Source organism: Bos mutus, chromosome 27 (assembly GCF_027580195.1).
Source record: "Bos mutus isolate GX-2022 chromosome 27, NWIPB_WYAK_1.1, whole genome shotgun sequence".
Classification (NCBI taxonomy): Eukaryota; Metazoa; Chordata; class Mammalia; order Artiodactyla; family Bovidae; genus Bos; species Bos mutus.
This window is the reverse complement of record NC_091643.1, coordinates 40435113-40449491: the sequence shown is the minus strand read 5'-3', so window position 1 is coordinate 40449491 and position 14379 is coordinate 40435113. Positions and strand designations below refer to the sequence as shown.

General features: G+C 37.6%; 1 protein-coding gene across 1 annotated transcript in view; it reads right to left on the bottom strand.

The window, feature by feature from the left end:
- CSMD1 (CUB and Sushi multiple domains 1) overlaps nt 1–13940 on the bottom strand; it is a 1688220-nt gene extending 1674280 nt beyond the window's left edge. The window contains exon 1 of the mRNA XM_070364228.1: nt 13696–13940. Coding sequence (XP_070220329.1) covers nt 13696–13940 — 245 coding nt within the window. The remainder of the gene's footprint in view (nt 1–13695) is intronic.
- Between the last annotated feature and the right edge of the window lie 439 nt (nt 13941–14379).

Below are 14379 nucleotides of genomic sequence, written 5' to 3'. Positions count from 1 at the left end.
GCACAGTAAGTCAGAAAGAAAAAACACCAATACAGTATATTAATGCATACATATGGAATTTTGAAAGATGGTAATGATGGCCCTATATGTGAGACACCAAAAGAGACACAGATGTATAGAACAGTCTTTTGGACTCTGTGGGAGAAGGTGAGGGTGGGATGATTTGAGAGAATAGCACTGAAACATGTATATTACCATATGTGAAATAGATTGCCAGTCCAGGCTCGATGCATGAGACAGGGTGCTCAGGGCTGGTGCACTGGAATGACCCTGAGGGATGGGATGAGGAGGGAGGTGGGAGGGAGGGTCAGGGTGGGGGACACATATATACCCATGGCTGATTCATGTCAATGTATGGAAAAAAACACCACAATATTGCAGAGGAAGGTAAACTTCCAAACTCATTCTGTGAGGCCACCATCACCCTAATACCAAAACCTGACAAAGATGCCACAAAAAAAGAAAACTACAGACCAATATCACTGATAAACATAGATGCAAAAATCCTTAACAAAATTCTAGCAAACAGAATCAACAACATGTTAAAAAGATCATAAATCATGACCAAGTGGGCTTTATCCCAGGGATGCAAGGTTCTTCAATATCTGCAAATCAATCAATGCAATACACTACATTAACAAATTGAAAAATAAAAACCATATAATTATCTCAATAGATGCAGAAAAAGCCTTTGACAAAATTCAACATCCATTTATGATAAAAACCCTCCAGAAAGCAGAAATAGAAGGAACATACCACAACATAATAAAGGCTATATATGACAAACCCACAGCAAACATTATCCTCAATGGTGAAAAATTGAAAGAATTTCCCCTAAAGCTAGAAACAAGACAAGGGTGCCCACTCTCACCACTACTATTCAACACAGTTTTGGAAGTTTTGGCCACAGCAATCAGAGCAGAAAAAGAAATAAAAGGAACCCGGATTTGAAAAGAAGAAGTAAAACTCTCACTGTTTGCAGATGACATGATCCTCTAAATAGAAAACCCTAAAGACTCTACCAGAAAATTACTAGGGCTAATCAATGAATATAGTAAATTTGCAGGATATAAAATCAACACACAGAAATCCCTTGCATTCCTGTACACTAACAATGAGAAAACAGAAAGAGAAATGAAGGAAACAATTCCATTCGCCATTGTAACAAAAAGAATAAAATACTTAGGAATTTATCTACCTAAACAAACGAAAGAGCTATATATAGAAAACTATAAAAAAACTGGTGAAAGAAATCAAAGCATACACAAATAGATGGAGAAATATACTAAGTTCATGGATCAGAAGAATCAATATAGTGAAAATGAGTATATTACCCAAAGCAATCTATAGATTCAATGCAATCCCTATCAAGCTACCCACGGTATTTTTCAGAACTAGAACAAATGATTTCACAATTTGTATGGAAAAACAAAAAACCTCAAATAGCCATGGCAATCTTGAAAAAGAAGAATGGAACTGCAGAAATCAACCTGCCTGACTTCAGTCTCTACTATAAAATCACAGTCATCAAGACAATATGGTACTGGCACAAAGAGAGAAATACAGATCAATGGGACAAAATAGAAAGCCCAGAGATAAATCCATGCACCTATGGACACCTGTGTATAAAAAAAACTAGAAAACACTGATGAAACAAATCAAAGATGACAAATAGATGGAGAAATATACCATGTTCATGGATCGGAAGAATCAATATAGTGAAAATGAGTATACTATCCAAAGCAATCTATAGATTCAATGGAATCCCTATCAAGCTACCAACAGTATTTTTCACAGAACTAGAACAAATAATTTCACAATTTGTACGATAAGACATCTTATCTTTGACAAAGGAAGCAAAAATATATAATGGAGAAAAGACAATCTCTTTAACAAGTGGTGCAACCAGTTGTTAAACAGTGGGAAAACTGGTCAACCACTTGTAAAAGAATGAACCTAGGGGACGAGCTAAGATGGTGGAAGAGTAGGACGGGGAGGACACTTTCTCTCCCACAAATTCATCAAAAGAACATTTAAATGCCAAGTAAATTCCACAAAACAACTTCTTAATGCCGGCAGAGGACATCAGGCACCCAGAAAAGCAACCCAAGTCTTCGAAAGTAGGTAGGAAAAAATATAAAAGACAAAAAAAGAGACAAAAGAGGGAGGGACAGAGTTCCGTCCCGGGAAGGGAGTCTTAAAAAGAGAGAAGTTTCCAAACGCCAGGAAACCTTCTCACTGCCAAATCTGTGCCGAACCTTGGAAGTACAGAGGGCAACATAACAGGGAGGAAAAATAAATAAACAATTAAAACCTGCACATTGCAAGCCCTACAGTAACTCCCCCAGCAGAGAAGCAGCGCAGATGCCTGCACACGCCACTAGCAAGCGGGGGCTGAGCAGGGAGATGCGGCGCAGGCTGCATCGCTTAGAGTAAGGATCTGGCCTGAATACCCTGAGCACTATCTGAGCGAAATAATTTGGGCTAACAAACCAGACTGTGGGATATCTACCACGCGAAAAGCCAGCCCTAACCTAAGACACCGCCAGGCCCGCGCATGGAACAAAGGACTGAACAGAGAGAGCCGGATGCAGACCATCCCCCTCCGGTGACAGGCAGCCAGAGCTGGAAGGGGGCAATCGCAGCCCCAGAGAGACATTATCTATAAAACTGTAAGCAGGCTTTTTTGCTAACTAAAACTTCTTGGGGGTCTGGACAGTCAACATCCGCCTGAGAAGGTGCGCTGGTTGTACACCTAGATAACCGAGTGGAGGGGAGGCGATAAGTCGCAGCAATCGCACTCGCCAAACACCTCATCACCTGAGCTGCTCAGACCTGGGAAGGGCACAAAACACAGGCCCAACCGAGTCTGTGCCTCTGAGGACTACCCGAGTGCCTGAACCTGAGCGGCTTGGACCTGGGAGGTGCAAGCAGCCCAGGGCTGGCCACGGATGGTTCCGGTGGAGCAACCTAGAACCCGAGCAGTGTGGGCAGGGAGGCTACACGTGCCGTGAGAGGGGGCAGACCCAGTGTGGCTGAGGCACTGCGAGCACACGCCAGTGTTATTTGTTTGCAGTGTCCCTCCCTCCCCACAGTGTGATTGAACAAGTGAGCCTAAAAAAAAAAAAAAAAAAAAAGTGTCCACCACCGTCCCCTTTGTGTCAGGGCAGAAACCAGACACTGGCAGAAGAGACCAGCAAACAGAAGAAGTTATAAAAGAGGGAACCGCCTTGGAAGTGACAGGCAACAGATTAAACCCTGTGGTTAGTACTGACTACATAGGAAGGGGCTTATAGATCTTGAGAAATGTAAGTCAGACCAAGGAACTAGCCGAAAATGAACTGACCCCACAATACTCACAACAAAACCAGAGAAAGTCCTAGATATATTTTTACTATGTTTACAATCATTCTTTCTTTCTTTTTCTTTTTTTTAATTAAAAAAAATTTTAAGCCCTCTATTATTCCTTTAATTTTCACCTTTATAACCTACTATTAATTTACAAAAAAAAAAGACCCTTTTTTTTAAAAGCAAACTTCATATTTTTTTAATAATTTTTGTGACCTTGTTTTTTTTCTTCTTCTTCTTCTTTTCTTTAGCACTGTATTTTTGAAATTCAATCTCTACTCTAGATTTTTAATTTTAGCTTTTTGGTATTTCTTATCAATTTTGTACCTATATTTTCTTTTATAATTTTTGTGATTTTTTCCCTCTATTTCTTTCTCTTCTTCTTTTATATAACATTGTATATCTCAAATTTCAAACTCTACTCTAGATTTTTAATTTATGCTTTTTGGTATTTGTTATAAATTTTGTACCTATATTTTCTTTATAATTTTTGCGACTTTGTTTGTTTTTGTTTGTTTGTTTTCTCTCTTTCTTTTTCTTCTTTTTTTTAACATTGTATTTTTGAAATTCCAAACTCTACTCTAGATGTTCAACTTTTACTTTTTGGTATTTCTTATCAATTTTGTACCTATATTTTCTTTATAATTTTTGCAACTTTTTTTTTTCTGTTTTTCTTTTCCTTCTTCTTTTCTTTAACATTGTATTTTTGAAATTCCAAACTCTACTCTAGATTTTTAATTTTTGCTTTTATGTATTTGTTAACAATTTTGTACCTTTAAGAACCCAATCTTCAGTACCCATTTTTCACTAGGGAACGAGATTACTGGCTTGACTGCCCTCTCTCCCTTTGGACTCTCCTTTTTCTCCACTGGGTCGCCTGTGTCTCCTCCCTAACCCCTCTCTACTCTACCCAACTCTGTGAATTTCTGTGTGTTCCAGACGGTAGAGAACACTTAGGGAACTGATTACTGGCTGGATCTGTCTCCCTCCTTTTCATTTCCCCTTTTTATCCTCCTGGCCACCTCTGTCTCCTTCCTCCTTCTTCTCTTCTCTGTATAACTCCATGAACATCTCTGAGTGGTCCACTTGTGGAGTTCACATAAGGAAGTGATTACTGGCTAGCCCACTCTCTCCTCTATTGATTCCACCTCATCTCATTTGGGTCACCTCTAACTCCCTCGTCCCTCTTCTCTTCTCCATGTAATGCTGCAAACCTCTCTGGGTGACTCTCATGGTGGAGAAACTTTTCATCTTTAACGTAGATGTTTTATCAATGGTGCTGTATAAAAGGAGAAGTTTTGAAACTACTATAAAAACAAGACCGATAACTGGAAGCAGGAGGCTTAAGTCCAAACCCTGACTCCAGGGACCTCCTGACTCCAGGGATCATTAATTGACAGGAGCTCATTAAATGCCTCCATACATACACTGAAACCAAGCACCACACAAGAGCCAACAAGTTCCGGGCAAGACATACCAAGCAAATTCTCCAGCAACACAGGAACACAGCCCTGAGCTCCAAGATACAGGCTGCCCAAAGTCACCCCAAAACCATAGACATCTCACAACTCATTACTGGACACTTCATTGCACTCCAGAGAGAAGAAATCCAGCTCCACCCACCAGAACACTGACACAAGCTTCCCTAACCAAGAAACCTTGACAAACCACCTGTACAAACCCACACACAGCGAGGAAACGCCACAATAAAGAGAACTCCACAAACTGTCAGAATACAGAAAGGATACCCCAAACTCAGCAATTTAAACAAGACGAAGAGACAGAGCAATACCCAGCAGATAAAGGAACAGAATAAATGCCCACCAAACCAAACAAAATAGGAAGAGATAGGGAATCTACCTGATAAAGAATTCCGAATAATGATAGTGAAATTGATCCAAAATCTTGAAATAAAAATGGAATCACAGATAAATAGCCTGGAAACAAGGATTGAGAAGATGCAAGAAAGGTTTAACAAGGACCTAGAAGAAATAAAAAAGAGTCAATATATAATGAATAATGCAATAAATGAAATAAAAAACACTCTGGAGGCAACAAATAGTAGAATAACAGAGGCAGAAGATAGGATTAGTGAATTAGAAGATAGAATGGTAGAAATAAATCAATCAGAGAGGAAAAAAGAAAAACGAATTAAAAGAATAACCAACAAATCCCAGAAGAAATCAAAAAAGAAATCAAAATTTGCATAGAAACGAATGAAAATGAAAACAGAACAACCCAAAACCTGTGGGACACTGTAAAAGCAGTCCTAAGGCGAAAGTTCATAGCAATACAGGCATACCTCAAGAAACAAGAAAAAATCAAATAAATAACCTAACTCTACACCTAAAGCAACTAGAAAAGGAAGAAATGAAGAACCCCAGGGTTAGTAGAAGGAAAGAAATCTTAAAAATTAAGGCAGAAATAAATGCAAAAGATATAAAAGAGATCATAGCAAATATCAACAAAGCCAAAAGCTGGTTCTTTGAAAGGATAAATAAAATTGACAAACCATTAGCCAGACTCATCAAGAAACAAAGGGAGAAAAATCAAGTCAATAAAATTAGAAATGAAAATGGAGAGATCACAACAGACAACACAGAAATACAAAGGATCATAAGAGACTACTATCAACAATTATATGCCAATAAAATGGACAACGTGGAAGAAATGGACAAATTCTTAGAAAAGTACAACTTTCCAAAACTGGACCAGGAAGAAATAGATAATCTTAACAGACCCATCACAAGCATGGAAATTGAAACTGTAATCAAAAGTCTTCCAGCAAACAAAAGCCCAGGGCCAGACAGCTTCACAGCTGAATTCTACCAAAAATTTAGAGAAGAGCTAACACCTATCCTACTCAAACTCTTCCAGAAAATTGCAGAGGAAGGTAAACATCCAAACTCATTCTGTGAGGCGACCATCACCCCAATAACAAAACCTGACAAAGATCCCACAAAAAAAGAAAACTACAGGCCAATATCACTGATGAACATAGATGCAAAAATCCTTAACAAAATTTTAGCAATCAGAGTCCAACAACACATTAAAAAGATCATACACCATGACCAAGTGGGCTTTATCCAAGGGATGCAAGGATTCTTCAATATCCGCAAATCAATCAATGCAATACACCACATTAACGAATTGAAAAATAAAAACCATATGATTATCTCAATAGATGCAGAAAAAGCCTTTGACAAAATTCAACATCCATTTATGATAAAAACTCTCCAGAAAGCAGGAATAGAAGGAACATACCTCAACATAATAAAAGCTATATATGACAAACCCACAGCAAACATTATCCTCAATGGTGAAAAATTGAAAGCATTTCCTCTAAAGTCAGGAACAAGACAAGGGTGCTCACTTTCACCATTACTATTCAACATAGTTTTGGAAGTTTTGGCCACAGCAATCAGAGCAGAAAAAGAAATAAAAGGAATCCAAATTGGAAAAGAAGAAGTAAAACTCTCACTGTTTGCAGATGACATGAACCTCTACGTAGAAAACCCTAAAGACTCCACCAGAAAATTACTAGAGCTAATCAATGATTATAGTAAAGTTGCAGGATATAAAATCAACACACAGAGATCACTTGCATTCCTATACACTAATAATGAGAAAACAGAAAGAGAAATTAAGGAAACAATTCCATTCACCATTGCAATGGAAAGAATAAAATACTTAGGAATATATCTACCTAAAGAAACTAAAGACCTATATATAGAAAACTATAAAACACTGGTGAAAGAAATCAAAGAGGACACTAATAGATGGAGAAATATACCATGTTCATGGATTGGAAGATTCAATATAGTGAAAATAAGTATACTACCCAAAGCAATTTATAGATTCAATGCAATCCCTATCAAGCTACCAACGGTATTCTTCACAGAGCTAGAACAAATAATTTCACAATTTGTATGGAAATACAAAAAACCTCGAATAGCCAAAGCTATCTTGAGAAAGAAGAATGGAACTGCAGAAATCAACCTACCTGACTTCAGGCTCTACTACAAAGCCACAGTCATCAAGACAGTATGGTACTGGCACAAAGACAGAAATATAGATCAATGGAACAAAATAGAAAGCCCAGAGATAAATCCACTCACATATGGACACCTTATCTTTGACAAAGGAGGCAAGAATATAAAATGGATTAAAGACAATCTCTTTAACAAGTGGTGCTGGGAAAACTGGTCAACCACTTGTAAAAGAATGAAACTAGAACACTTTCTAACACCGTACACAAAAATAAACTCAAAATGGGTTAAAGATCTAAATGTAAGACCAGAAACTATAAAACTCCTAGAGGAGAACATAGGCAAAACACTCTCTGACATACATCACAGCAGGATCCTCTATGACCCACCTCCCAGAATATTGGAAATAAAAGCAAAAATAAACAAATAGGACCTAATTAAACTTAAAAGCTTCTGCACAACAAAGGAAATTATAAGCAAGGTGAAAAGACAGCCTTCAGAATGGGAGAAAATAATAGCAAATGAAGCAACTGACAAACAACTAATCTCAAAAATATACAAGCAACTCCTACAGCTCAACTCCAGAAAAATAAATGACCCAATCAAAAAAATGGACCAAAGAACTAAATAGACATTTCTCCAAAGAAGACATACAGATGGCTAACAAACACATGAAAAGATGCTCAACATCACTCATTATCAGAGAAGTGCAAATCAAAACCATTATGAGGTATCATTTCACACCAGTCAGAATGGCTGCGATCCAAAAGTCTACAAATAATAAATGCTGGAGAGGGTGTGGAGGAAAGGGAACCCTCTTACACTGTTGGTGGGAATGCAAACTAGTACAGCCACTATGGAGAACAGTGTGGAGATTCCTTATAAAACTGGAAATAGAACTGCCTTATGACCCAGCAATCCCACTGCTGGGCATACACACCAAGGAAACCAGAATTGAAAGAGACACATGTACCCCAATGTTCATCGCAGCACTGTTTATAATAGCCAGGACATGGAATCAACCTAGATGTCCATCAACAGATGAATGGATAAGAAATCTGTGGTACATATACACAATGGAGTATTATTCAGCCATTAATAAGAATACATTTGAATCAGTTCTAATGAGGTGGATGAAACTGGAGCCTATTATACAGAGTGAAGTAAGCCAGAAAGAAAAACACCAATACAGTATACGAATGCATATATATGGAATTCAGAAAGATGGTAACAATAACCCTGTATATGAGACAGCAAAAGACACACTGATGTATAGAAGTCTTTTGGACTCTGTGGGATAGGAAGAGGGTGGGATGATTTGGGAGAATGGCATTGAAATACGTATAATATCATGCGTGAAATGAATTGCCAGTCCAGGTTTGATGCAGGATACTGGATTCTTGGGGCTGGTGCACTTGGACGACCCAGAGGGATGGTATGGGGAGGGAGGAGGGAGGAGGGTTCAGGATGGGGAACACATGTATACCTGTGGTGGATTCATTTCGATATTTGGCAAAACCAATATAATATTCTAAAGTTTAAAAATAAAATAAAATTAAAAAAATAATAAAAGCAATTGTTGGGACTTCAAAAAAAAAAAAATGAAACTAGATCACTTTCTAACACCATAAACAAAAGTAAACTCAAAATGGATTAAAGATCTAAACATAAGACCAGAAACTCTAAAACTCCCAGAGGAAAACATAGGCAAAACACTCTCAGATATAAACCACAGCAGGATCCCCTATGACCCACCTCCCACAATATTGGAAATAAAAGCAAAAATAAACAAATGGGACCTAATTAAAATTAAAAGCATCTGCACAACAAAGGAAACTATAAACAAGGTGAAAACACAGCCTTCAGAATGGGAGAAAATAATAACAAACGAAGAAATGGACAAAGACTTAATCTCAAAAATATACAAGCAGCTCAATTCCAGAAAAATAAATGACGCAATCAAAAAGAACGAAAACAGACATTTCTCCAAAGGAGACATACAGATGGCTAACAAACACATGAAAAGTTGCTCAATATCACTCATTATCAGAGAAATGCAAATCAAAACCATTATGAGGTACCATTTCACGCCAGTCAGAATGGCTGCAATCCAAAAGTCTACAAGTAATAAATGCTGGAGAGGGTGTGGAGAAAAGGGAACCCTCTTACCCTGTTGGTGGGAGTGCAAACTAGTACAGCCACTATGGAGAACAGTGTGGAGATTCCTTAAAAAACTGGAAATAGAACTGCCACAATACTGTAAAGTAATTAGTCTCCAATTAAAAAAAAAAAAAAGCTCAATAGCCACATACTAAAAGTTGATTTGTTGATGGATATATAAATCATATATGAGTTTGTTTCATATAGATAATCCAAAATGAAACATACACTGTACACTGTTGCTTTGTTTAAAGTTTTTTTGTTACATGCTGCTGCTGCTGACATAGGTTAAATCAAATATTCTCACTAAATTTCAAGTTACAACATAAACATGAGTAATCCTTAACCTCAAATTCTGTTAGCTGGGGATTACATGTAAATCTTATGTAATCTATATAAAAAGGTTTATCTATTGTATTTGCACAAAATATATTTCTTTATAATAAAATGATCAAGTTGTTTAATATTATACACTATCAATTTTCATTAGTGCACATTTTGAGCTGCTAAAAGCTGTGTTTGTACAGAAGTAACACAACCAGAGACCATGACAGCTCTAAGTAACTTTCCTAACAACTGAGTGAATTGGCAGCTTGCAATCAAGTCTCTCACAAAGGTGCCCTTTGTTTGAATTCCAGAGATTCTCTGGGTTGCGATTTAATTTTATTTGAGAAATAAACAACTGTTCCAAGATACATGGGAAACAAACAGCCTTGGAGTCTCCACCTCAACCTTATTAATTAGATTTCAATACTGTTATTATACAACTACTTTGTCCATTAACTAACGTTGAAATACTACAACCTGCTCACATATTTGCCCTAATAATGGAACATTTTTTATTTCATATTATTATGTTTCCTATTATATTACATTATTTGTTTACTATTTCACACCATTCTTGATTCAAATTTTATATTTGTAAAGACCCTTGGGGCATGGCAACCCACTCCAGTATACTTGTCTGGAGAATCCTCATAAACAGAGGAGACTGGTGGGGGCAATCCATGGGGTTGCAAAGAGTCGGACATGACTGAGTGACTGAGCACAGCACACAGCATAGTACTTAGCAGTTATTATTGGAATTCTGTTTCTGATATGCTTTGGGAATTTGTTAGGACACCTGAAATGGTCACTTCTGTGGCCCAGAAGAATTATAATGTAAAAGACATGTACTCCTTGGAAAAGCAGAGACATTACTTTGCCAACAAAGGTCCGTCTATTCAAGGCTATGGTTTTCCCAGTGGTCATGTATGGATGTGAGAGTTGGACTGTGAGGAAACCTGAGCGCTGAAGAATTGATGCTTTTGAACTGTGGTGTTGGAGAAGAGTCTTGAGAGTCCCTTGGACTGCAAGGAGATGCAACCAGTCCATTCTGAAGATCAGCCCTGGGATTTCTTTGGAAGGAATGGTGCTAAAGCTGAAACTCCAGTACTTTGGCCACCTCATACAAAGATTTGACTCATTGGAAAAGAGTCTAATGCTGGGAGGGATTGGGGGCAGGAGGAGAAGGGGACGACAGAGGATGAGATGGCTGGATGGCATCACTGACTCAATGGACGTGAGTCTGAGTGAACTCCAGGAGTTGGTGATGGACAGGGAAGCCTGGCGTGCTGCGATTCATGGGCTCGCAAAGAGTCGGACACGACTGAGTGACTGAACTGAATTGAACTGATTAGGATATCCACTCAAAGAGGCATTCTGAGTATGAAGTTCAGAGGGAAAGTTATATCATATAATAGAAAGACAAAAACATCTTCCTTACTCTAAGGACAGGAAACACATAGAATTGTGACTTGTTATTCATCTCAAATGAAAATTTATAGGTAACTGAGTAATTTGTGCAAACTCAAGCAGTTTCTTTCTTATCAGTCTTCCTTACTTTCTCTAGTTAAAACATCTAAGTGAGTAAGAATCAAGATTCACACATATAACTTACCAATATTAATAAAGTACATCAGAATAAAATACAATGAATCTAACTATTCTAACCTTAATATTTCTGCTGCTGATCCTGCTATAAAACTTAAAGTTTTCCTAAACTTTATAGTTATTAACATGTAAGTGTTAATCATTCAATCGTGTCCAAATTCTTGTGACTCTGTGGACTGTAGCCCACCAGGCTCCTTTATCCATGGAATTCTCTAGGCAAGAATACTGGAATGGGTAGCCATTCCCTTCTCCAGGGGAATCTTCCCAACCCAGGGACTGAACCCAGGTCTCCTGCATTGCAGGCAGATACTTTACAGTCTGAGCCACTAGGGAAGATCATTAACATATAAAATTATCATAGTATCAACTTAAAAACTTAAGGGAATAATAAATTGTTTAAAGATAGGTTCCGCTTCCCTGGTGGCTCAGACGATAAAGAATGCCTGAAATGCAGGAGACCTGGGTTTGATCCCTGTGTCAGGAAGAGGAGAATGGAAAGGCTACCCACTCCATTATTCTTGCCTGGGAAATCCCATGGACAGAGAAGACTGGTGGCTACAGTCCATAGGGTCACAAAAGAGTTGAACACGACTTAGCAACTAAACAACATCAAAGTTGAGAAAATTAGCATTTAAGACAGATTTCCTTTAGAATAGAATAGAATTATAGAAATTAAAAGAGTTACAGGGATTGGAAATATTAACCGATTTTTTTTTTTTTTTTTTTTTGCTGTTTGTTTTATAAGCAACAAAAGTTTATGTAATTATGTAACTACTTTGGAAACTGCTCTTCCAACCCCAAATAATGCCTGAACCTACAGGGTGAATAAAAATGACTTTGGATATTTTAAAATAATAGATTTGAAGATCATTTGTAGTTTTTCCCTCAGAACAGGAGTGCTTTCAACTGGACAGTAAATTAAAAACCACATCCAACAGAAGATCAATCTGGCTGCATCTGAGACCACTCCTGGGAAAGTTACCATGCAGAAACTGGGCACTCTTCCTCACAGAAAAATATATATATTTTTTTACTTTCACATGCAATAGGCTTTATTTTCATCAAAAGAGAAAGAATTACTTTTAACACAGAGTTATATGCCTTAATATTTAAGTTAAATGGATTATCTATTTTTTGTCACAATTCTTTGGAATTTTTATTACAATTCTCTCTGTTATTACAAAATAGCACTATTCCCTAGTAGGATCATTTATGTGGAATAAAAACTAGTAAATAACTAACAGAAGAGCATCAGAGAGATTAAGAAATCTTGCATCAAATTAACAAGTACTGCCTATGTAGATACTTTGTCCAAACATACTGGCCCATGCATCCTTGACAAGAAGAAAGCAAGCTTGGCTAAGGAGTCCATAAAGGAGGTAGCCATATGCAGTAAGTCTCAGAAAGGACAAGTGGAAAAGCAGACAGTAACACTGAAGATGGTACAGAAAAAAAAAAAACTATTAGGTGTTTTATATCTGAAAATGCATAAAGAAATGCAATTAGAATATTTTGCAATATAGTCAAAATCTATTTTTAACACATTGACTATCTAGTTAATACATTGATATTCATATACATTCATGTTATATATGTATTAATATATTAAGAAATTCCAATGTCTTCTTTATCCCTTAGCCAAAATTAAAAAAAAAAAAAAGATGGATATATTGTACAGGTACAATCTTGCTGATAAATTAAAAATATAACTTACAATCATCCCAGCAAATATTGTTCTTTCTTCATGGTGAAAAATCATATATCAAAAGAGAATGCTAATGAGCAATGGGATATATTATGATGGTGCAAACCAAAATTTTTCCAGAGCACAATATTTTTCCATGCTTTTATCCCACCCACCTCCTATGTCCTTTGTAGTGAATATATTCTATGACAATATCAAGGTTCCTTTTGTTCTCTAAATTGTACTCAGACATGTACCTTTGTGCCTTTTCTCTCAAACCCACAGTTGCTTAAAAACAATGGTGTATTGTAACTGTAGTTAAATTCCCTTGGCAACACTGTTTTATCCATCTTGAACAATTTGGTATCAATTAATGAAGTCAGTGATTGCTTTCAGTAAGAGGTTGTGCTTTTAGGGATTGAAAATATGGTGCACACATCCTCAATCTTTACTTTTTCTTTATAGTAACTAAGACGTTACTTTCTGATCATTAAATTCAAATTCTAACCTCAATGAAGTTTCAGAATCTGAGTATGTCAAACCGTGCCACCTGGTCTGTAACAGGAAGAGCCAACACCTTACCTCACTTTCAGATTGCCCTGTTGGAGCTGTCCATCATACACTGACAGAATATCGAAGTCCTCTTCCAGAGCAAAGGTGTGGAAGGACAGCTGTATCCGATTGCGCTCCCCCGTGATAATGATCCAGGTGCAGTTGGCGTAGTTGGGGTAGCCATGGGGGAACCCTGGGCTCTCGATGGTGCCATTGGGACCCTGAACTAAGCCCCCGCAGTTCTGACCTGGAAAAGAACACACATCAGAAAGCATATGAGCTTGGCCTGTCTTTAAGGTATTCTTTGTAAAATTTTCCAGCCTTTATGGCCATTTTTTTTTTTTTTTTTTTGGTCACGCTGTCTGGTTTGGAGGATCTCAGTTCCCCAACCAGGGATTGAACCTGGGCCATGGCAGTTAAGTCCAGAATCCTAAACACTAGACCTCAGGGAACTTTCTGGCCTGTGTTCATAATGATTTATTGTGTGATCCTTCATGCACAAATGCTGAGTGATAAATTACAGCAATATTCTCTAGTGTTAAAAAATAGAGAATGCGTGTGTGCTCAGTCATGCCCCAACTCTTTGCAACTCCATGGACTGTAACCCACCAGGCCCATCTATCCATGGAAATTTCCCAGACAAGAATACTAGAGTGGGATAACAACAGAGAATAAGATGGCAGAGGAGTAGGTGGGCATGGAGTACCTCTATCT